Source organism: Ipomoea nil, unplaced genomic scaffold (genome assembly GCF_001879475.1).
Source record: "Ipomoea nil cultivar Tokyo-kokei standard unplaced genomic scaffold, Asagao_1.1 scaffold0684, whole genome shotgun sequence".
NCBI classification, from domain to species: domain Eukaryota; kingdom Viridiplantae; phylum Streptophyta; class Magnoliopsida; order Solanales; family Convolvulaceae; genus Ipomoea; species Ipomoea nil.
In genome coordinates, this window is record NW_017617112.1 from 941,374 (window position 1) to 965,012 (window position 23,639).

The window sequence follows — 23,639 nt, forward strand, 5'->3', positions numbered from 1 at the left end:
CCCTCTACTGCGGATTGGGCGGCTCTCAAGAGGGTGTTACGGTATGTAAATGGGACACTACATCTTGGTCTTAAGATTGCTTCTTCTCCTTCTCTGGATATTCATGCATATTCTGATTCGGATTGGGCTGGAAATCCTAATGATCGCAAATCTACTAGTGGTTTTGCTGTGTTTTTGGGGACCAATCTTGTCTCATGGGTTTGTCGAAAACAGCGTACTGTGGCTCATTCATCAACTGAGGCTGAATACAAAGGACTGGCTGATGTCTCTGCAGAGGTTACTTGGCTCATCTCTCTGATGAAGGAAATCGGGTTTGCGCCACCCTCTGTGCCCAAACTCTGGTGTGACAATTTGGAAGCTACTTATCTGTGTGCTAATCCGATGTTTCATGCTCGCACCAAGCACATTGAGATCGACTACCACTTTGTTCGTGATAAAGTCGCAAAGAAGGAATTACAAGTCAATTTTATTTCTACCAAAGATCAGATAGCGGATATTTTTACTAAGTCTCTTTCGTCTGTGCATTTTAATTTACTCCGTTGCAAGCTCAATGTTTTGGCTGACCAACCTTGTGCTTGAGAGGGAGTATCAGGACTCGCTCTACTAGTAGTATTAGACTAGATCTCTATTATATTAGTAGTATTAGACTTGATCTCTATTTCATGTCTTTATATACTTTGTATCCGCTGCTCTAGATCAATACACAGAAAATATATTCTCATCCATCCAACCAAAGGTCAAATTAGGATGAAGATGGGGAAGAAGAAGAAACCCCACGTCCAACTCTAGGACTAGTGAGGGTTCCAAAAGCGCCTAAGACAAATGGACCGAAGAGGACTACGTCGTAACCAAACTTGACATTGATGCTAAGAACAATATCATGAAGAGATTAGATAAAGTACGTAATCTTTGGCAAAGTCAAGGTACACACAACGACTAAACAACTTTGGGACAAGCTAATCGAGCTCTCAACTAGAAATGAGCACTCTTAATAATTAATACGGAGTATTAATTAAAAAGAACATCATTTACAAAAGTTTTAAGATTCAAATTTGAAGAACCATATTCTTTCATGGAACTCTTAGCTAATTCTCTCCATTTCATTGCATTCTTTCTCAGCTCAGCTCCTCCCTCTTCCATCACACATTCAATGCACCTCTTCAGCTCACGAGCTTCAACAATGCCGTCTTCATTAGCTTTCACTCTCGTCCCAGTTTTCCAAACATCTTGAATGAGCTTAGCGTTGCAAATTTGGTCACTCCACAATGGGAAGGCCACAATTGGCATCCCCAAAACCAAACTTTCTATCGTCGAATTCCATCCGCAGTGAGTCAAGAAACACCCTATAGCCGGGTGTTGCAGAACCTCTACTTGTGTACACCAACGAACTATCTTCCCTTGCTTCTCCAATTCCTCCTTGCAGCTCAAATTTTCTTCTGGCTTTTGAACACCAGTCAGCGTCTCCCTAATTACCCACAAAAATGGCATTTTACTCTGAAGAAGTCCTTGAGCAATCTCCTCCATCATCGCGGTTGGAAGATCAGCGTAGCTACCAAATGCTACGTAAACCACAGAACCCTTAGGCTGAGAATCCAACCATTCAATATAGTCATCGGACTTTTCAAGCAAGTCACCTCCGAACGAGGTATCAGAAGGATCTTTCCCATCCAAATACGCAGAAGGTACCAAAGGGCCAATCCCAATCAGTGTCAGCTTCTTTATAGCCCTCAACGCATCAACCTCCAAGTCATCAAAAGTGTTGACTAGAATTTTGGGGTTCTCTTCACTGTTTATCAGATCGATCTGATCTTTCATCCCCTGGATAGCCCAATCCAAAGCGTTTGTTGTTGTGTTGGAGAACATATAAGAAGGGAAATCAGTGGTACCCAGGGCGGGCAACCCAGGAATCTGAACCACTCCATTCTCACCACAACTTTTGAACAAATCCTGGGAATCAGTGAAATAAGAGTAATAGATGTCTAAAACCGCAGCGGGTTGAATCCAAAGCAGCGTGGCCGGAACTTGAAGATTCCGGGCAACTTCCCCGACCCATGCCATAAGTGTTGTGAAGATAATCTGAGTAAACGGAGCACCCTCCGTAGCCTTGGCCTTGACAAGGTTAGCCACGTATTCTGACCCTTTAGTCTTGACGGAATCGTACAAGTGGCAGAAGCCATCAGCGGTGCCTTTGTAGCCGTCGTCGTAGCCATGGGAAAAGGGGACGAAATCTATGCCGCCGGGTAGTATGGCCGGGCGCTTAGAGATGCGATTGATAACGTAGAGACTCGTTGATAAGGTGACTTTAACTCCCAAGTTGACAAGGCGCTTAGCAAACTGTAAACTTGGATTAATTTGGCCTTGTCCTGGAAATATCACCAGAAGGACATGGCAGTCGTCTCTCATCTTGGCTCTCTGAATGGGCAAGAATCGAATGAAACACAAATGTATATATCTAATCTCTACTATGTGTTAAATATATTGCATTGGAATAGCTTTTGCTTTTGGAGGTTTATACTAGGAAATGAAGGAATCTGCTGATAGAACCGACAAAACAATGGCTTTTTTAATGGAGATATGTTTTCAATTTAAATTTAGCTCTGAAAGCAAATTTCATCTTATATTTATTATGCTTTGTCCCACGTATTTGACATCTATATATATATATATATATATATATATATATATATATATATATATATATGTGTGTGTGTGTGTGTAAATTCCTCCTATGTAATTTTTCCTGCCCAAATTCAAGAACATTTTTGTAATATTGAATATTTAAACAAATATGGTATTTTTATAATTTTAAAGATATTAAACATATACCTTTTTTTATAACCTGTCCTATACAGTTTTATTATCAAATATATTAGGAATAATCATATTAGTAATATATTATTAATTGAATAATTAGGGAAAATGATGGTTAGAACAGTATAACGTATAGGTTACTTATATAATATGTAGTAATTAAGGTGATTATTGTTTTTTTGTTAAACAAGGTTATTATTGTTAATTAAGCTAATTAGTGTGTAGTATATGTATATGGAATGGCGTGTAGTAGTGGAAAGGAAATTAAATGTTTTTACTTTTCTTCAAATCTCTTACCATTTTATAACTTTAATACTAAGCTCTTTTGATCTCATCTATTATATATAAATACACCTTACATGATCATACACAATTCATCAACTTCACAATCCCAACTAAAGTTAATTATTTCATTGACTTTTGCTAATTATCCTATGATCTTCCACGGTTGAGGTTGATACGTGATTTGCACATGTGAAGTTTTCATTATCTTAGTTTCATTTTTTTGTTTTGTTTTGTTTTGTTTTGTTTTATTTTTTTTATTTTTTTTTTTTTTGTATTTTTCGATTTTTAAACAAGAAAAGTGGTTTGTAAGAAAAAATGTTGATATATTCTTTTTTTTTGTTTATTTATTTTTGTGGAGAAGATACCGATCTATAAAAATTGATCGGGAAGCAATAAAGTTCCTTGCTCATCAAGTGGATAAAGTTTGGAGAGGGACGGATTCTCTGTATATGTAAACAGATACAAAGGGAAGCATGATAAGAATACACTAAAAACCAAAATAATATTCAAAGCATGTTTTTGTTGTCAATATATCAAAGCGTTGGGTTTTCTTTCGATTCAATCTCTCTATTTCAAAGTGTGCATTTTCTGTAATAAAAGAGTAATTTGGCTCCCCCTTCAAGGCGTTTTTCTTGTCATTTAATTTAATTTTTTTTTGGGAAAAAAAATTAATGAAGTACTGTTGTGGCTTGGTTTGAATAGAGTATTATTTTGATTTTATTCTTCGTCTAACTTTCCATGATATAAAATCACTTTTCTAATGTGAAATAATGTTCTTAACTTACCATGTTTGCTTCGATAGGCTAAGCCATTGAAAATATATTAAAATTTGTAACTGTAATACTTTTGTAATAATATTGAATAAATAATGTATTATATATATATATATATATATATATATATATATATATATATATATATATATATATATATATATAATTTTAAACTTTATTTATAGTAATTAGTATGATATATATATATATATATATATATATATATATATATATATATATATATATATATATATATATATATTACAAAATAAATTCTACTTGCCTTGATAATTAATTATTAATATTATTGCTTAATAATTATTTATTGTAATTTTCTTCATATTTTTCAGTATAATTATTATGGTAATTTTATGGTAATATATTTTAAAATTGTGACAATTTCATTAATTATTAAGGTAATTTTATGGTAATATATTTCAATATTGAAAGAGAATAAATATTAGAATTAATATAATAAAGGAAATTATTATGGTAATTGCCATAATATTTGATAATTATAATTAATATAAATAATAAAATTGAGAAATATAATATTTCTTACGTGGCAATATTTGTGATAATTTCATTAAATTATAAAGAGTAGTGAATAAAATTTGAAATATAATTAAGAATATGAAATTATAAAATTAACAAAATATGTGTTCATAAATATTTATAATTTTTTTAAATACATACATACATACATATACATATGCACTATATTAATCATGCAAAATTTAAAAACTAATTTTTTTAATTTCTAAATGTTATTTTTTAATTATAAATCTATCAATATAAATTAATTAATTAATGAAATTTTGTTAGAGAAATTTATATATATATATATATATATATATATATATATATATATATATATATATATATATATCAAAATTCTCCTATATCATTTTTACACCCAAACTTTTGTAGTCAATTAATTAAATATTTTATTGGCCGAATAATTAATAAAGCTTATTTGGTAAGTAAATGTAAAATAGAAATTAGCTAAAATCTATTAATTGGTAATATTACATAATTGATAATATTATGTATGGTATTATATTCTATAATATAATTGGTAATATTATTGTTCAAGTATAATAAAATCATAATTTTAATTGGTAATAATATAATAAAAACAATAACCATGACCCGCCCCCTTAATTTATAATCTATATTATAATTAAAAATAAAATTCAATTTACTTAATTTCCAGCCTAAACAATAGTAAATAGTAAAGTTAAATTAAAAGGTAAATGTAAATTAAAAAAGAATCAAAAATATTTCACAATAATATTCTACATCATTAAATAAAAATGGAATCAAAATTAGGTAAATTGGAAAAGAAAATTAATATTACTAATTGACTGAAAATTAAAAGTTAAAAAAAGAACAGAAATTAGGTTAATTGGAAAAGAAAATAAATATTAATAATTGACTGGAAAAAAAAAAGAGATCCATGATTGACTAAAATGAAAAAATAAATGGTCAGATAGTTGCTTTTTAATTTTTCACAACAATATTACACAGTAGAATAAATCAAATCACAATTATAACATAAATCTTTCACAATTTTAAACAATGGAATAGAAATTAAAAATAGAATGAAAATACTTCAATAATAATATTCTACATAATCAAGTAAAGTTAAATTTAAATTGAAAAAAAATATTTCAATAATAATATTCTACATCGATCATCAAATAGTAGGCATATTTTAACCAATCGTAAAGGTAAATTAGAAATGGAACGAAAATTAAAAATGGAAAGGAAATATGTCAATAATAAAATTCTACATCATCAATTAAAAATGGAATGAAAATTAGGTAAAAATATCACTGCATTTGATTTCTAATTGACTCATTGCCTAATTGACTCGAAAAAAAAAAAAAAGAAGAATAATTGGCTGAAAATGAATTAGATATTACTAATTGACTGAAAATATAAAAAGATTGACTAAAAATAAAAAATGATATATAATTGACTAAAGTGAAAAAAGAAATGGTTAGATTATTGCATTTTAAATAAAAAATTGACGAAATATTTAAATAATATATTATTCTACATTATCAATAGTAAATGCATATTTTAAACAATATTAAATGCACATTATCAATATATCGATCCAAATATTTTTAATATATTACAACGAATACATTTTGTGCATCGCACGGACGAAAATACTAGTATTATAAAATAACATTGGTGTAATGGGTTGGAGATGGAAATAATTTGATGTAAAAATATACTGAGTGATAGTACTAATTCCCCCGTAGGTAGAATGTACAAGTGTATGTATATATAAGTATGAACAAGAAGGGAAAAGACAATGAATAGTTCAAATATACTTCTTTTAGTCATAATGTTCTTGGGTGTTTTCTTGTGTCTTTGTAAAGTAAAATGGGAGGATATCATGTATAGAGAGAGAGAGGGCCGAGAGATAAATGGAGTCCCAAGAGGGATCCCCTAAGCCAAAGGCCTAAATGCCCTTTTATAGGGTCAATCGAGGTGGCGAGTTTGACCCGTCACCTTTGACCCCGAGCCGTAGGCCAAGATCCAAACCGCGAGATCTCGACCCGACTGTAAGTGATGGTACGGATCCGAGGTATATAACTTATCATTGAGAATATTCATTTTATTGGGTTTTGGTTATGGGATACATTCCATTTTTTACAAAGCAAATTGATAATATGGGATGAAGGTCCAATGATGCACAAATTTTGCTATGAAGCTTTAGACCTGACAATGAGGGATTTGTTACGCTCCAGAAATCCGAATAGTTATGATATGACCTTTGGTGGTAAAACAGTTGTTTTTTTGTGGCGATTTCAGGCAAATTCTACCAGTAATTGTAAAGGGCACACGTCAAGATATTGTTGGGGCAAACATAAATTCCTCATATCTTTGGAGACCCTGTAAAGTATTTAGGCTAACTAAGAATCTACGCCTAAGTGACCTGGTGTACAATCAGAGGTCGAAGCTAAAGAGATTGAAGAGTTTGCAAAATGGATAACTAATATAGGTGATGGAGTAATTGGTAATTCAACTAATAGTGAAGCAGATATTACAATTCCAGATCACTTATTGCTCAAGTGTGACGATGATCCTATTGCTGCAATTGTTGATAGCACATTCCCTTTGTTTCGACGCGGTATAGGCAATCTGTCATATCTTAAGAATAGTGTTATTTTGGGTCGAACATTGGATATGGTAGATAGCATTAATCAATACATGAATGACCATAAAATTACAAAGTTTATTATTTCAAATTTATTAGGTTTTAAAACTGTATATTATTTTCATCTAATTATATTATACTGTATATTCTATATACTATATATATAGTCGTGCATCGCACGGGTGCAACTACTAGTTTAATATTTATTTTTTTTTGAATGCTACTGGCTCACTAGTTTAATATAATTATAGAATTATATATTTTTTTTGAAATATTTTTGATTCTTTACCATGTAGTACTGTTCTATACTTTCTCAAATATTTTCAGCTCCAAGAATCTAAGCTCCCGCCACCGCCTGCTGGTTGGTCAATGAGACGCCATGCTTGCTTTTTTTTTTTTTTTTTTTTTTTTTTTTTTTTTTTTTTTTTAAATACTGACAAAATCTCTGACGCAGCTTTTGTTTTGTTTTGTTTTTTTGTTTTTCGTTTTTTTTTTTTTTTTGGTTTTTTTTTTTTTTTTTTTTTTTTTTTTTTTTTTTTTTTTTTTTAAAGAAGGTAGGTTTCTCTCTTATTATTTTTAATAGTAAGTTGAAATATGATTTTAAAAAAAAAAAAATTTAAAAAAAAAAGGAAGAGGAAGAAAGATCGATAAGACCACGTAGGTGCCACTATCTGCCTAGGTATGAAAGATAGGATGTAGGACACTAGACAAGACAAATTAAAGATCCATGTTTGAAGGGAGACCTCAATTTTTTATTAAATTAAATTAAACGAAAATGATTAGATACAGTTTGTAATTTTGTATATTAATGTTGAATTTATGGTAAGTTTATTATTGAACTTATTAACTTCTCATTTTATCTGAATTACTTATTATTCATTGGTCAAATCAATTTTTTTTGTTTATTTTTTTTTTATTTCTTTTTACTTATTTTTAAATTTAATTTTTTGTATTTAATAGTACTTTTAGTGTAATTTCTAAATATATAAATTTTGTATATTAATACTAAACATAATATTATGAAAAATTGAATTAAACATAACTTCAGTCAAACATCGTTAACCGAACCAAACACATAAAATGGGACGGAGAGAGTATATTAATATTAAATTTAGGGTTATTATATTATTGAACTTCACTTATAGTTTAGTATATTAAAGTTGAATTTTGGGGCTGCTTGGTTTACGAAATGTTAGATTACCTTAGAAAATGTTAGATTGTTGAGAATGTTAGATTCTTGTGTTTGGTTAAAATTGAGGTATGTAATATAATCATGTTTGGTTTAGGGTTGTCTTATATATATATATATATATATATATATATATATATATATATATATATATATATATATATATATATATATATATAGAATAAAGTTCAAATGCGGCGGGGTCTTCCCGTGCGACGGTGCGGCGGAATTCCAGAATACACCAACAGTGTTAACAATATGCACCAACAGTGTTAGAAAAATACACCACAATGAAATGCAATAAAACATCACAGAATACACAACAGACTCAAAAAAATACATCATATAACTCACCACCCCCAATGGTGTATTTCTGAACAGTGTATGGTGTTTTTACTCATACCTAATGGTGTGTGTTTGGTGATGCAGGGCTCTGTTTACTTTGTTTTTTTGTGGTGTATTTTCCTAACGTTGATGGTGCATATTTGTTGAACTATTGGTGTTGCCGCACCGTAAGAAATCGCCGCACTGTAAGACACTGTCGCACCTGAACTCGCATATATATATATATATATATATATATATATATATATGAACAAACAATAATATCCTTAACGTATTTTTATATATTTTAATAAATTTAAAAATTAAAATAAATTAATAAGATAATGGTATCATATATAATTATATGATTTTAAAATATTAACTAAAATCTTGAACTTGAGAAACAAAAATTATTTTATATGCTAACATAACGTAATGAAAATATAATATATATATATATATATATATATATATATATATATATATATATATATATATATATATATATATATATATGTATGTATGTATGTATATAAGCTAGCATAAAATATATATTTTTAAATAATTAGAATTAAAATAGAAAAATTTATAAATATCCAACGAATAAATACCACCGCCTCCACCGAGGCTTTAACCCACAACCTCCCATAAAAAAAGAATAACTTGGTGCCACTAGGCCACAAAGTCCTTGGCAACTTTGATTTTAATTTAGTTTAATTTGAACTTCACTTTTAAGTAACTATTTTGGGGAATCTAGGTTTCTAATTTCATTTACTCAGATTATCTACCTTGTTAGGAATACGTGGAGTGATAAAGGTTTTACGGCCTTACTTGAGATTTTAACAAATATGTTCCTAGAAGGTAATGAACTTCCAAAAAGTACGACGTATGAGGTAAAAAAAAAAAAAGAAAAGATTATGTGCCCTATGTGTATAGAACACACACACACACACGCTTGCCCTAACAATTGTGTATTGTTTAGAAATGAGCACAAAGTGTTGCATGTTTGTTTTACACATGAAGACGATCTGAACATGGAAGGTCGTCATAAGAACGATCACTTCATATTGGCATCTCAGGCAAAACAAGTTTTTTATGTTAGTCATCCATATGATCATAAATGGTCTGTAGTTTTTCACAGGAAGATCAAAAACAGATTACTGGAGATTAGAACTTAGAAACGAGTGATAATAATCATGAAATCCCCCCATTTTCTTCAGGAGTATTGCAATGTGATGTAGAAAATGAGACAGATGAAGTACATGCTGCACGAGATGAATAGATGATCACCATGAAGGCATGCATATGGGAAATATGATTATTACTTGTAATATTTTTTTATATACAACCTAAATTTTATTATTTATGAAATTGATTTTTCCTTCGGAGACATTTCAACTGATCAACCAACCCAAAATAAGTTCATTAGTTTTTTTTTGCTGGTAACTACAAGATGCAGGGTTTGAATCTTACAAAATATCAACAAATGGAGACACTAGCCATTAGAGCATAAGTGGTAAGTTTAGGATTCAAATCCTGAAAAAAAATACAAAAAAAAAAAAAAAAAAAAAACTTTTTCTTAATACACAAGAATTATAACATACAAAAAACTATCGAGCCGAGTGTAGAGGCGCTTGGAGTGGGTGATTCCACCTTTTTTGACAAGAAAAGTGTGCAAACAACCAAGCATTCTAGCCTTGGCCCTATCTGCTAAGTCATTATTGGCGAAGAACTACAACCTAAGTGCATACCCTTTTTTTTTTTTTTTTGGTGAAAGGGAGGGACCCGACGGTCCCAGAAATGATTAGTAAATTCTTCTAGTTGCAATGCCTTGAGATTATTATGAGTGCAAAGTGACTTTACTTTGCTGATTTTTTTTGTTAATTTTACTACTCGAATTGACTATTCACAAAGTTTACCTCTCTAAGCTTACATCTCTAAGCTTACCTCTGTAATCTTACTTCTTTTTTACTTCTTGAAATTTTTCTTTCTGGAACTTTATTTTCCAGAGGAAGTTTACTTCTCAGAGTTAATTCTCTTAGTTTGTATGCTTATTTATATATGGAAATTTTTCTCATGCATGCAACATGACTCTCGTATGAAATTGACTGGTTGCCAGTTCAAAATTGAATTATTATCAATCCCTGAAGGATTGCTATTATCAATAAATTATGATAATCATCTTTTGACTAAATTTAAGATGTCAACATGACAAATCCCTCTCCGAATATGGCTTAGTGCAATTCTGTGTTATTTAAGGAGTGGTATACTCCTTTATAAGAATGATCTTTGACTTATGCATGCCATACATGATATGATTGATTTAAATTTCATTGGTTTGAAAGATATAAACAAATGCTATCATATCAGTTTTCCCGAAGCAAACGAGAGAATGAGTTATGTCATACCAGTTTCTCCGAAGCAAATGAGAGAGTTAATTATATCATGTGAATTTGCACGAAACAAAATTCCCAAACCAGTGAGTAAACTAATGGAAAGTTGAGGATAAGGATTTTTGGGAGCTAGATCTTGAAGATCTATTTTATTTGACAAGCTTCCCCACTTCCCTATGATTGTTCTATACCCTTATAATATCATTTGATATGTATGCTTTCATATATGATTATATATATTACTCTTAGATGATTGCATATATGTTTTGGGTACTTCATATGTTGCGATACACTTTTATAGGCTTTAAAGAACCAAATGATTTTATAGTATAGCATGAGCTATTGCGTCGCCTTGCGCAATTATATATTTTCTTATTGGGGACATCAGTTTTATAGGATATTGTGGTTATCACAATCTAACCTACTGCATATCATAATTATTCCTCATAGAACCTGGCACGTGGTATAAAACGAAACATTTCCCATCTGCGTTTTATTCACAGTGTGCAATCTTTTCCCTATATCACCACCATAGCGTACCTTTGTGGGCATGTATATGTTAATTATAAACCTCTGTCGGTTATTTATATCCTTAGAGCCCATGATAAGGGATCAATATATAAATAGATACGCTGATTGCACACTTTATGAAGATCATTTCACGGCATTAGGGGGAGATAAGATCTCAAATTTAATAGAATGTCAAGAAATTTTATGGATGATTGATCTTCAATATTTAAATCTACGTACTAGGTATGTAGACTGAACTAGAAGTTCATAAGAAGTAAACGGAACTAGAAGTTCAGAAGATAATTAATCTGCGAATATATATACTGATAAAAAGAGTGACTAGGTCTCATATATCTTCCACAACTTGGGCCGTATGTATTTATCGATGCTCCTTGACGCTAGAAGCTAAGCGTGGAGACATGTTGGTGTAAAAGACAAGAATCCGCGAAAAGCTAAATCTATCAGAAAATTTTATCACTCTTGAAATCGCTTAAAGAAGTATGTCTTAAAGACATTCGTCCAGAAGGCGAAAAACCCCAGTAAAATTATAGGTGCACCCAAAATCATAATAATAGAAATGTGGAACGACCAGGTAAAAATATCTTGGGAAATGGCTAGAGTCTGGTTGAATTAGAAATTGCCATTATTTTATGGGAGAAATTTATGAGAAATGTTATAGTTGTCGACAACACAATTGCCTTATAAATAATTGCTCTCAATATATGAGAATCTGGATCCAGAGCTAGGCACCAGTGGTGTCCTGATTTTTTAATTAATGTATAAAAGAGCAATTAAGGCATGTAGCTCAGCTCGCTAAAAACTGTATGCAGTTGATGAACTTCATGACCGCAAACTTATGGGTTATTAGATGCTAATATTTATTTGTAAATCCCCGATGGATTCAACACTTTCGAAATTAGGAAAGTGAAAATCGCAACGTGTATCATTAAACTACTAAAGTCTTTGTACGTATGACTTGAATATTATTGACTGAGGTTTTTCCTCCCGAAGAAGGAATATGCAAATAAATGTACCATTATGTGTTCGTTAACGAATTGCTAATGGAGTTATTTATTTATCATCTCAGTCGATATTGATGGTTTAAATATCATTGAAACACATAGAGAGTATGGTGATATCAGTTCATGCCGAAAGACAGAGTTTTGAAATAAAAGACTTGGAAATCCAAGTATTGTCTCAACTTGAAGATCGAGCTTCTCCTTGAAGAAGTTTTATACACCAGTTAGCCTACTTGAAAAATGTCTTGAAGAAGTTTTATATGGATAAGTATTATTTACTTATCACGCAAACAGTTGTCCAATAATCTCTTGAAGTAGATAAATGACCATTTAGACTCGAAGATGATGATGATAATATTTAGGGACTGGAAGTCCATTACTTCATTGTTATTGGATCACTATTATAGAACTAGAAGTTCTATAGTCGCATCAGGCCTAATATTGAATTTGCGATGAAATTGCTAGCAACGTTTAGTGTTCCATCTACAATGAAATATTGGAATTATGTTTAACATATCCTCCAACATTTTCGAGGTACAACGATTTTGACGTTTATGTGAGAAACCAATATGTGGTTTTGATGGGCTACTTGGGTACTGACTCTTTTATTTGATCCCTATGATGCCAAGTCCCAAACTGGTTATGCTACGTTTTACCCCCCATGTCCCTTATGAAGACGAATACAGATTGTGTGGCCTAAGCAAGTAATAGGTTTGTTAAGGGGAACCTTACAAAACATATTGCACCTAAGTCATTCTATACACATGAACTCCAAAAGAGTGGTAAAATTCTTGTTGAGAAAGTTTGCCCTAGTGAATAATCTTGCAGATATATTCACTAAGTCTTTGCCTACATCCACTTTTGAGTACTATGTTTATAAAATTGGGATGCGTTAGCTTAGAAGATTGTTATCTTCAGGGAGAGCGACAACCCCTACCTGTGCTAGACGATCTAGATGACTTTTGAAATCTTGAAGATTATGCTCTAAAGGCATATGGTTGCACTCTTTTTCCCTTAGCTAAGTTTTTTCCCACTGGGTTTTCTTAGGCTAAGGTTTTTAATGACACAACCGGTGCAACACAATGGTTTAATATACTTCGTGTACTCTTTTCCTCGTCTAGTTTTTTCCCACTGGGTTTTCTAGTGAGGTTTTTAACGAAGCATGAGTATAGTTATTTAATAGCAAGGGGGAATGTTATAAATATTTTATATTGATGGCCATTAAACCATGAGACCCTTCATTCGTCTTTTACTTAATCCCTTATTTATGTTGAAGAGTTGAAAGGTTGTATGGGTCACTATATATATGGTTGAAAGCTTAATGAAATGACATGGTTGTTGTGCCCTACATTTGGTGTTCTTCTTTTTCTTTCTCCCTTTACTTCGTTATACATACACGCATATACATACATACGAACCTCCGAACAATTACCGTGCAATCATCACGCGAGAACTAATGAGTTGATAGGCCGAATTACAATAGTACTACGGAGTAATTTTGTTTTGAAACTAAGCTAGGAACTGGAATTAATTAAGAAGCACTTCATGCACATAAGCCTTGAGATTCAAATAGGAAGATCCACATTCTTTCATGCTGCTTCTTGCTAAATCCCTCCATTTCTTAGCATTCTTTCTCAGCTCAGCTCCTCCCTCTCCCATTACACATTCTATGCATCTCTTGAACTCACCAGCTTAAACAATGCCGTCCTCATTGGCTTTCACTCTCGCCCCCGTTTTCCAAACATCTTGAACCAACTTAGCGTTACAACATTGTTCACTCTACAGCGGGCATGCCACAACAGGCATTCCGAGCACCAAACTTTCTATCGTCGAGTTCCATCCGCAATGAGTCAAAAAACACCCAATAGACGGGTGTTGCAGAACTTCAACTTGACTACACCAACACACTATCTTCCCTTGCTTCTCCAATTCCTCCTTGCACCTCAACTCTCCTTCTGGATTTTCGCCGTTGGCCGTCTCTCTAAGCACGCACAAAAATGGCATCTTAGTTTCTACAAGTGTTTGAGCAATCTGTTCCACCATTGTGGTTTTGAGATCAGCATAGCTGCCAAATGCAGAGTCCAACCATTCAACATACTGACATAGTCATCGGACTTTTCAAGCAAGTCACCTCCGAACGAGGTATCAGAAGGATCTTTCCCATCCAAATACGCAAAAGGAACGAAAGGGCCAATTCCAATCAGTGTCATCTTCTTTATAGCCCTCAGAGCATCAACCTCCAAGTCATCAAAAGTGTTGACTAGAATTAGACAAGTTCAAGACTTCTGTCGCAAGAAATCATTTCCTTAACTCATTTTAAAATTATGTAAAAGCTCGTTTAACATCCCCACCCCAACCCCACCCCCCCCCCCGTCCCCAGGTAGGACTACTACACTCCAAGTACACCTTTCAACCATACATTTCGGGATATAGGATCTGTGGTAGAGAATGTAAGGATCGAGAATATATATTAACACGTACGATGCCTCTAGCAACACGAACAGGACCATCCAACCAAAGGTCAAATTAGGATGAAGATGAGGAAGAAGAAGAAACCCCAACTCCAACTCTAGGACTAGTGAGGGTGCCAAAAGCGCCTATGACAAATGGACCTAACCAAACTTGACATTGATGCTAAGAGCAATATCATGAAGAGATTAGATAAAGTATGTAATCTTTGGCAAAGTCAAGGTACACACAATGACTAAACAACTTTGGGACAAGCGAATCGAGCTCTCAACTATAAATGAGCACTCTTAATAATTAATACGGAATATTACTTAAAAAGAACATCATTTACAAAAGCTTTAAGATTCAAATTTGAAGAACCATATTCTTTCATGGAACTCTTAGCTAATTCTCTCCATTTCATTGCATTCTTTCTCAGCTCAGCTCCTTCCTCTCCCATCACACATTCAATGCACCTCTTCAGCTCACGAGCTTCAACAATGCCATCTTCATTAGCTTTGACTCTCGTTCCAGTTTTCCAAACATCTTGAATGAGCTTAGCGTTGCAAATTTGGTCACTCCATAATGGGAAGGCCACAATTGGCATCCTCAAAACCAGACTTTCTATCGTCGAATTCCACCTGCAATGAGTCAAGAAACACCCAATAGCCGGGTGTTGCAGAACCTCTACTTGTGTACACCAACGAACTATCTTCCCTTGCTTCTCTAATTCCTCCTTGCAGCTCAAATTTTCTTCTGGCTTTTGAACACCAGTCAGCGTCTCCCTAATTACCCACAAAAATGGCATTTTACTCTGAAGAAGTCCTTGAGCAATCTCTTCCAACATCGTGTTTGGAAGATCAGAGTAGCTACCAAATGCTACATAAACCACAGAACCCTTAGCCTTAGAATCCAACCATTCCACATAATCATCTGAGTTTTCTTGAAAGTCACCTCCAAATGAGGTATCAGATGGATCTTTCCCATCCAAATATGCAGAAGGAACCAAAGGGCCAATCCCGATCAGTGTCAGCTTCTTTATAGCCCTCAAAGCATCAACCTCCAAGTCATCAAAAGTGTTGACTAGAATTTTGGGGTTCTCTTCACTGTTAATCAGATCGATCTGACTTTCATCCCCTGGATTGCCCAATCCAAAGCGTTTGTTGTTGTATTGGAGAACATATGAGAAGGGAAATCAGTGGGAGAAAGGGGCGGCAACCCAGGAAACTCAACCACTCCATTCTTACTACAACTTCTGAACAAATCCTGGTAACCAGAGAAATAATAGTAATATATGTCCAAAACCGTGGCATGTTGAGTCCAAAGAAGTGTGGCCGGAACTTGAAGACTCCGGGCAACTTCCCCGACCCATGCCATAAGTGTGGTGAAGATAATCCGGGTAAATGGAGCACCCTCCGCCGCCTTGGCCTTGACAAGGTTAGCCACGTATTGTGACCCTTTAGTCTTGATGGAATCGTACAAGTGGCAGAAGCCATCAGCGGTGCCTTTGTAGCCGTCGTCGTAGCCATGGGAAAAGGGGGCGAAATCTATGCCGCAGGGTAGTATCGCCGGGCGCTTAGAGATGCGATTGATAACGAAGAGACTGGTTGATAAGGTGACTTTAACTCCCAAGTTGACAAGGCGCTTAGCAAACTGTAAACATGGATTAATTTGGCCTTGTCCTGGAAATATCACCAGAAGAACATGGCAGTCGTCTCTCATCTTGGCTCTCTGAAATCTGAATGGCCAGAATGAACCACAAACGTATATTTCTAATCTCTAGTATGCAGGGGCGGAGCCACCCTTGAGATAGGGGCCCTGGCCCCATCCCACCCCCCATTTTTAATAAATATATAGGTATATATTATTATAATATGGATAAATTACACTTTTGGTCCTTTCTTAATTTTTTTTTAAAAAACAATCTATTATGTATATATATTAAATGAACTCGAAAGTTACACTTTTCGTTCTAAGTTATGGAATAATTGTAAAATTCGTCCATAATTGTTGGTCGTGTTCACTTTTCATCCCTAAGCTATAATTGACGTTGCAAATTTCGTCATTTTAATAACAGGTTGTGGTCACTCTTCCTTTCTAAGCTATACTTCGTTCCTAATGTTTTGTTAGGAAAGGGACGGAATTTGCAACATCAATTATGGAGTATGTTTTAGGAACGAAAAGTAAGCACGACTAATAATTATGAATTCTTCAATTACCCTATAACTTAGTGATTAAAAATGCAATTTTTCCTATTTTTTACTATTGTATAATTTTTGTGTTATGTAAAAAATTCAAAAGTAATGTTTGACAATCTTAACGATCATACTCATATAATTATATATTTCATATGCTATTGCGCATAGTATAATTAAAAATAACTATCAATAATAATTAGCACAATCATATATGGTATACGTACACACACACACATATTTATTTATTTATTTATTTATTTATAATTATAATAACAATTCGGCGACAGGACGGGGCGAGGTGAGGAGAGGTATCCCGTCTGACGGGGAATTACATACATTCTTTGTTTCCCGAAAATTTTTCCCATCCTTATCCCGCCGAGTAGAGGTTGGACGGGGCAAATTGCCATCTCTAGACATTTTGAATGACCATATGTTTTCAATTTAAATATCCATATGAAGGCAATTTTCATTTATATTAATTGTGCTTTGTCCTATGTATGTGTTTGATATTTAATGTAATAATAGAGGGACCGTCTCATGGATTCTTATATATGAGACGGGTCGAATCGGATCAATATAAAAAAAAATTACTTATGTTGATAAATATAATGTTAGTCATTAATAAAGTGTTTGTTACAGAGAAAATGTAATACGTATGAGAAAATATGTAATACTTTTAAATTATACTACATTTTCCTAAAAATAATATTTTATTTTTTCATATAGATAATAAGTGGTTAACAATACATTTTTTAATATAAGTATGACATTTTCATTTTGACTTAGCTTGACTCATCTCATGGATCTCACACAAGTTTTTGTCATAAGAATAAATTTATATAAAACTCAATATATAATATGATAAGTTTCTTTGTGGGTCCATTTATGTTTGAAATTTTGTACGTATTGTGTGAAATTTATAATAGAACTAGTTTTTTTACGTGTGCGATTGAGATAATGCTCAATATTTTTTTTTAAATAAGTATTTTAAAGTATATTAAGACAAGATTATATTAGAATTGTTCCTGCATAGATAATTGAATGTTGAATTTGCGTATTTAAATTGGTAATTCTAAGTTTAATAATGCAAGATAATATAGTCAAGATTGATTATAATTGTCAATAAAATAATTGTATGGGTATGGTTGAAACCAAATACGGGACATAAGGGGGAGTAAATAAAAATTAAAGCATAAAATATTAAATATATACTAATATTGTTTGAGGAGATTTCGGTGGTAGGATTTGTTGTTAGTGTTCTATTAAGACTTTAATATTAGAATTAGATTAATGTTGTAGTTATAATCTATATTAGACTTTAATATTAGAATTAGACTAACGACGAATTAACGGTACTTAATGGAAAAGATAATGGATCGGATAATCATATAATTAAGGATAAATTAGAAAATCTCAAGAAAAAATTAAAATCTAAACTATTCATTTGATTTTATAATTTGATGGTCATTTTTTCTATCAAATGTTTATAATTAAATAAATATTTGAAAGTATATAAATGTAAGATTATATATGAGAAGTTCAACATAAGTAATTTAATTTCTAATTTGTTTATTTAAATATGTAATTCATAGTATATGAATACAATGTAATATAGAAGATACATTATAATTGATACTAAACTTTTTTAAAATAGTAACCAAGTATTTTTGTTGCAAAGGGTTCTAATATATTTAATGAATGCACATAGATACAAGATCAATGAATGAATCAACGGTACTAGTTCTTTAGATGTTTTGCTCAGTGTTGATTTAGTTCAACCATTATTGTTGAATAAATTATTATGGATAAAGAAATTCCTAATTTAAGGAATTTAGATGTAGTAAAAATTTGAAAATTTTAATTATAATGTAACCCAAAGATATTGGACGATTGGTAAATGTGATGTAACCCAAAGATCAAAATGCTAAAGAAAGTGTTTTGGTTATTCAACAGTTTGATCCAACAATTTGTTCCAAACCACTGAAAATACAAACATTGCAATTTACAATATTTTCACTTAACGTTTTTTAGAATGATTTCCCCAAAACACATCTATATTTTAAAAAAAATATTATTGAAACAATTATTATTATTATTATTATTATTATTATTATTATTATTATTATTATTATTATTATTATTATTATTATTATTATTATTATTATACCCTTAGGTTATTTTAAATGTTAATTTAAACGACTAATTTTTTTAAATATCTTTTTACCAATTGTTGATATAATTCGATGGTCTAATCCGGTAATAAAATTAAATCCGCTAACGCTAACCGTTAACTACTGATTGTCAAACAAGAACATTGCGAGGTAGTTTCTCACTTCAATTTGTTGTGTGATTTGAATACTCTCTTTGTCAACAAATCCCTCAATTAGTTAATATAATTGGCTTTATTAATTTAAGTTTTTAAAAAATTTTCATTGTATTAATAAAATACTTGGTAAATAAATATATACCATTATTTTATATTATAACTTTGATATTTAATTAAAAAATAGTGCACAAAAAAGATAATAGACAATGTAGAGAATATAATCAATTGATGAATTTGAATGTAAAGAATTTTTACATTTGAGAAAAATAAAGACAATATAACTAATTAATTATTTCTCTTAATTAATTTATTGATAATGAATAACTTTTTTTTTAATAAAGACATTGTAGGGACAATGTTGTGAATATAATCAATTGATGAATTTGAATTTTGAAAGTAAAGAATTTTTATATTGGAGAAAAATAAAAACAATATAACTAATGAAATTATTTCTCTTATTTAATTTATTGATAATGAATAATTTTTTTTAATAAAGGCATTGCAGTCACATAATTCTAAATTAAAGAAATGCATATGTATTATTTTTTGTTGTAGCTATTAAATTATTATTTAATTTAATAAGAGTAAAATAGAGTACTAATTATGTCAACTTTGATTGAGATGTGGTTCGAACCTAAGACCTTTCTTATTGTAATCAATGAGTAAGTTAAACAGTGAACTAACAGAAATTAACGGAAAAGATAATATTTAACGGAAAAGTTAACGGATAATCATATTCATTAAGGATAAATTAGGAAATCTCATGAAAAAATTAAAATCTAATCAATCTGAGCCATTCATTTGATTAAAAATTTTGACCGCCATTTGTTTAACCATTATAGGCCTAACTCTCTTGGGCTCTTATTAGTGTATATATATATATATATATATATATATATATATATATATATATATATATATATATATATATATATATATATATATATATATATATATATATATATATATATATATATAGTGAAAGGTTCTAGTGCGGTTGAATGTTTCTAGTGCGGTTGTGCGGTTGATTAATGTGCGTGAGATTTGTACTCAATGCGCGTGAGTGTTGTGCTTAATGTGCCTGAGATTTGTACTTAATGTGCGTGAATGTGTAAAATGCAGCAGAAAATATGGATGTCAGCTTCTTCCCCATCCCCAGTAGCCATTGCCCCCTCCCTGATGATGATGATGCGGAGGCGGCTATGGTGGTTAAGAATTATGGGAATAATACAACAGAAATCCACACTTAGTTGGTGTGCAAATTTTGCTGTGCGTGCGTCATCTATATAAACATTCAACTGCACTGAAGGTAGCTGATAATCCAGAATCGATGGCCAAATTGAAGAAAGAAGTAACAAGAATCTTGGACGTTAATGTGCGTGAGTTTTCTGTTCTGCTTCCTTCTGAGCTCTAATTCTGAACTACTTACGCACATTAAGCACAAATCTCACGCTCATTAAGCACAATACTCAGGCACATTAAGTACAAAACTCACGCACATTAACATTACGCACATTAAGTACAAATCTCAGGCACATTAAACACGAGACTCACGCACATTAAGTATAAAACTCACGCACATTAATCAACCGAACAACCGCACGGGAAGCCACAAATGCACCTTATCACTTCAATATATATATATATATATATATATATATTGATAGATATATTGGACCCGGAACGAACCGACCCGGAGAGACGGACCCGAGAAGCCCCTCGACCCAGTCAAGTGGGCCGTGGCCGAGTTGGCCCAAGGCATCTCGGCCTTGGGCCGAGTCCGGCCACAGGTGGGCTCGGTACACCCGAGCCCACCACCATGGACTCGGCCACTGCCGGGTCGGTCCATAGTGGACTCGGCAACTCGGCCCTGCCGAGTCGGCTGGACTCGGCTAGGCCGAGCTTGGCAGCTCGGCCATGCCGAGTTGGCCCGCCTTGGACCCGGTCCCGGGGGGGGGGGGGGGGGGGGGGCGGTCAAGGCGGGCCGATCCAACTAACCCCGATTCTAGGGGTACGGTTGGGGAGTTTGAGCTGATATAAAAGGACTCCCTCTTGTCCTAACAAGGGACCTGATCATTACACAACACAACAGATTCCTAAATTGCTATCTTCTAGCCTTATTGTCCTAATCAAGCCTTGTAATAGCTTATTAGCGATAATTAATACAATATACGGTCCCTACGACCTTATTATATCTCTGCGTTGTATTATTTATTTCGTACGTATACTTATCCGGGTTTAATAATTCGGGCTACCCCCGGGGAATTAAATCCATCATTGGTGCTCTTGTTGAGAGCTGAACTCAAGACCTCCCGCTTACCAAACAGGTGCTCTATCCACCGCGACCAACTACCATGATAAGGTCAAGATCCAACTCTCGACCACACCAACGGTTCCCGTGGCACCCAGCTCGCCGCAACAGAGAACGGCCCCAACGGGCCCCCCAGCCTCCAACCGGCCGCCTCCACTAGGTCGGGGACTTGAGAGATCACCTCACCAACCATCGCAGCGTTGGGGTGCCATCTTTTATCGCCCCTCCTCCAAATCTCGCCCCGCTACAGGAGGGGGCGGTTACCCTTTAGCAATCCTCTACGACTTTGGCTCACCTCACAGAGGGTCCCCAAGGAGGTGCGCACGACAGTCTGGAGGCCACACAAAGGATGCCGACCCCGCCTCCACCTCCCTCAAGGGGCGCACCGGTCCAAGCACCCGGCTTCCTCGGGCACTCAACACTCAAATCGAAGAGGATGTCAACTCACCCCAACCATCGGACACGCGGGGAGGGGGTGACATCCGCCAAGATCACCATTGAGAGGGTGATAGAGGGAGGTCGACCCATGTTAGGCCCGCCTTTAAGAGGCTGGGCATGCGCGTGTCGGCCCGAGATAGGTTGGGCCCAAGGCCAACCCCTAACGCACTACAAGCGAAGGAATCATGTCCCCGAAGGTCGCCAAGCCGCAGGCCCCGAGCTCCGCCGCGACGCGAGTAGGCCTCCCGAGATGAGAGGTCGGGAAACAAATGGTCGAGCTCCAAGCACCAATCGTGACGAGGTCGAGCAGCTCCGTAAGCGAATGAACGAGCTCCCAGAGGGGATGGTCGCGCCCCAACAAGCTACCACCTTGTCGACCCAACCCGTTGAGGGGCTCCAAAGAGGTGTCCGAGCCCTCTTGCTTGGCCCCGACGTTTCTCGAGAGGTGCCTACATTTACCCCGCCCCTCCCAAGGGGGCGTGTTAGGTCGAGCACCCGGCTCCCCCGAACCCCAGGAGCTCAAAGATTGACATATGTTCTTATTAACCCATGGTTGCGGTCGTGCGTGCCGCCCCCGACCTTGTCATTTACCTAACGGTAGTACATGGGGGACGCCCCACTCACTACCTAACGGAAGAACATGTTATGGGTTGCTTGCCCCTTGACAAGGTCGAAGCCAAGCCGGTGGGGAGAACCTACATAGTCCCCCGTGATATACACTACAAGAAGTCCTCCAATGACACCTTGCTACATTAGGTGTCAGTCATAGAGGAGGTCCACAAAGGGACCTGCCCGGTCCACCGGGGGGTCCGTCCCCTGTAATGATGTTTTTAGAGGTGGAGCATTCCCTCCAAAGATGTTGCAAGAGGTTGTCCGTCCTCTCCAATGATGTTTCAAGAGGGGGAACGTCTCCCCCAACGATGTTTTAAGAGGTGGAGCATCTCCTCCAAAGATGTGGCAAGAGGTGATCCATCCTCTCCAATGATCTTCCAAGAGGTGGGACGTCTCATCCTACAACGTTTTAAGAGGTGGAGCGTCCCCTCCAACGATGTTGTAAGAATCGAGTACTCACCCGACCTCCCCAAGCGTACCCTAAGGGGGCACGAGGTCCGACCTCGCGTACCAACCCCGACGGGAGAGCCCGATGTCTTAGTCCGGCAGGACTTGGCTCATGCGGGTAGCGTACCCTAAGGGGGCACGAGGTCCGACCTCGCGTACCAACCCCGACGGAAGAGCTCGGTGGCTTAGTCCGGCAGGACACGGCCCAAGCGGCTTGCGCACCCTAAGGGGGCACGAGGTTCGACCTCGCGTACCAACCCCGACGGGAGAGTCCGATGGCTTAGTCCGACAGGACATGGCTCATGCGGGTAGCGTACCCTAAGGGGGCACGAGGTCCGACCTCGCGTACCAACCCCGACGGAAGAGCTCGGTAGCTT

General features: G+C 34.6%; 1 protein-coding gene and 1 pseudogene across 1 annotated transcript; both read right to left on the reverse strand.

The window, feature by feature from the left end:
• Positions 1 to 897: 897 nt before the first annotated feature.
• LOC109175180 (crocetin glucosyltransferase, chloroplastic-like) lies at positions 898 to 2,499 on the reverse strand. The gene has a single exon (XM_019324434.1). The coding sequence runs from the start codon at positions 2,401 to 2,403 to the stop codon at positions 1,009 to 1,011; it is 1,395 nt and encodes a 464-aa protein (XP_019179979.1). The 5' UTR covers positions 2,404 to 2,499; the 3' UTR covers positions 898 to 1,008.
• A 12,703-nt stretch (positions 2,500 to 15,202) lies between these two features.
• On the reverse strand, positions 15,203 to 16,711 carry LOC109175181 (annotated as a pseudogene).
• Positions 16,712 to 23,639: the final 6,928 nt, after the last annotated feature.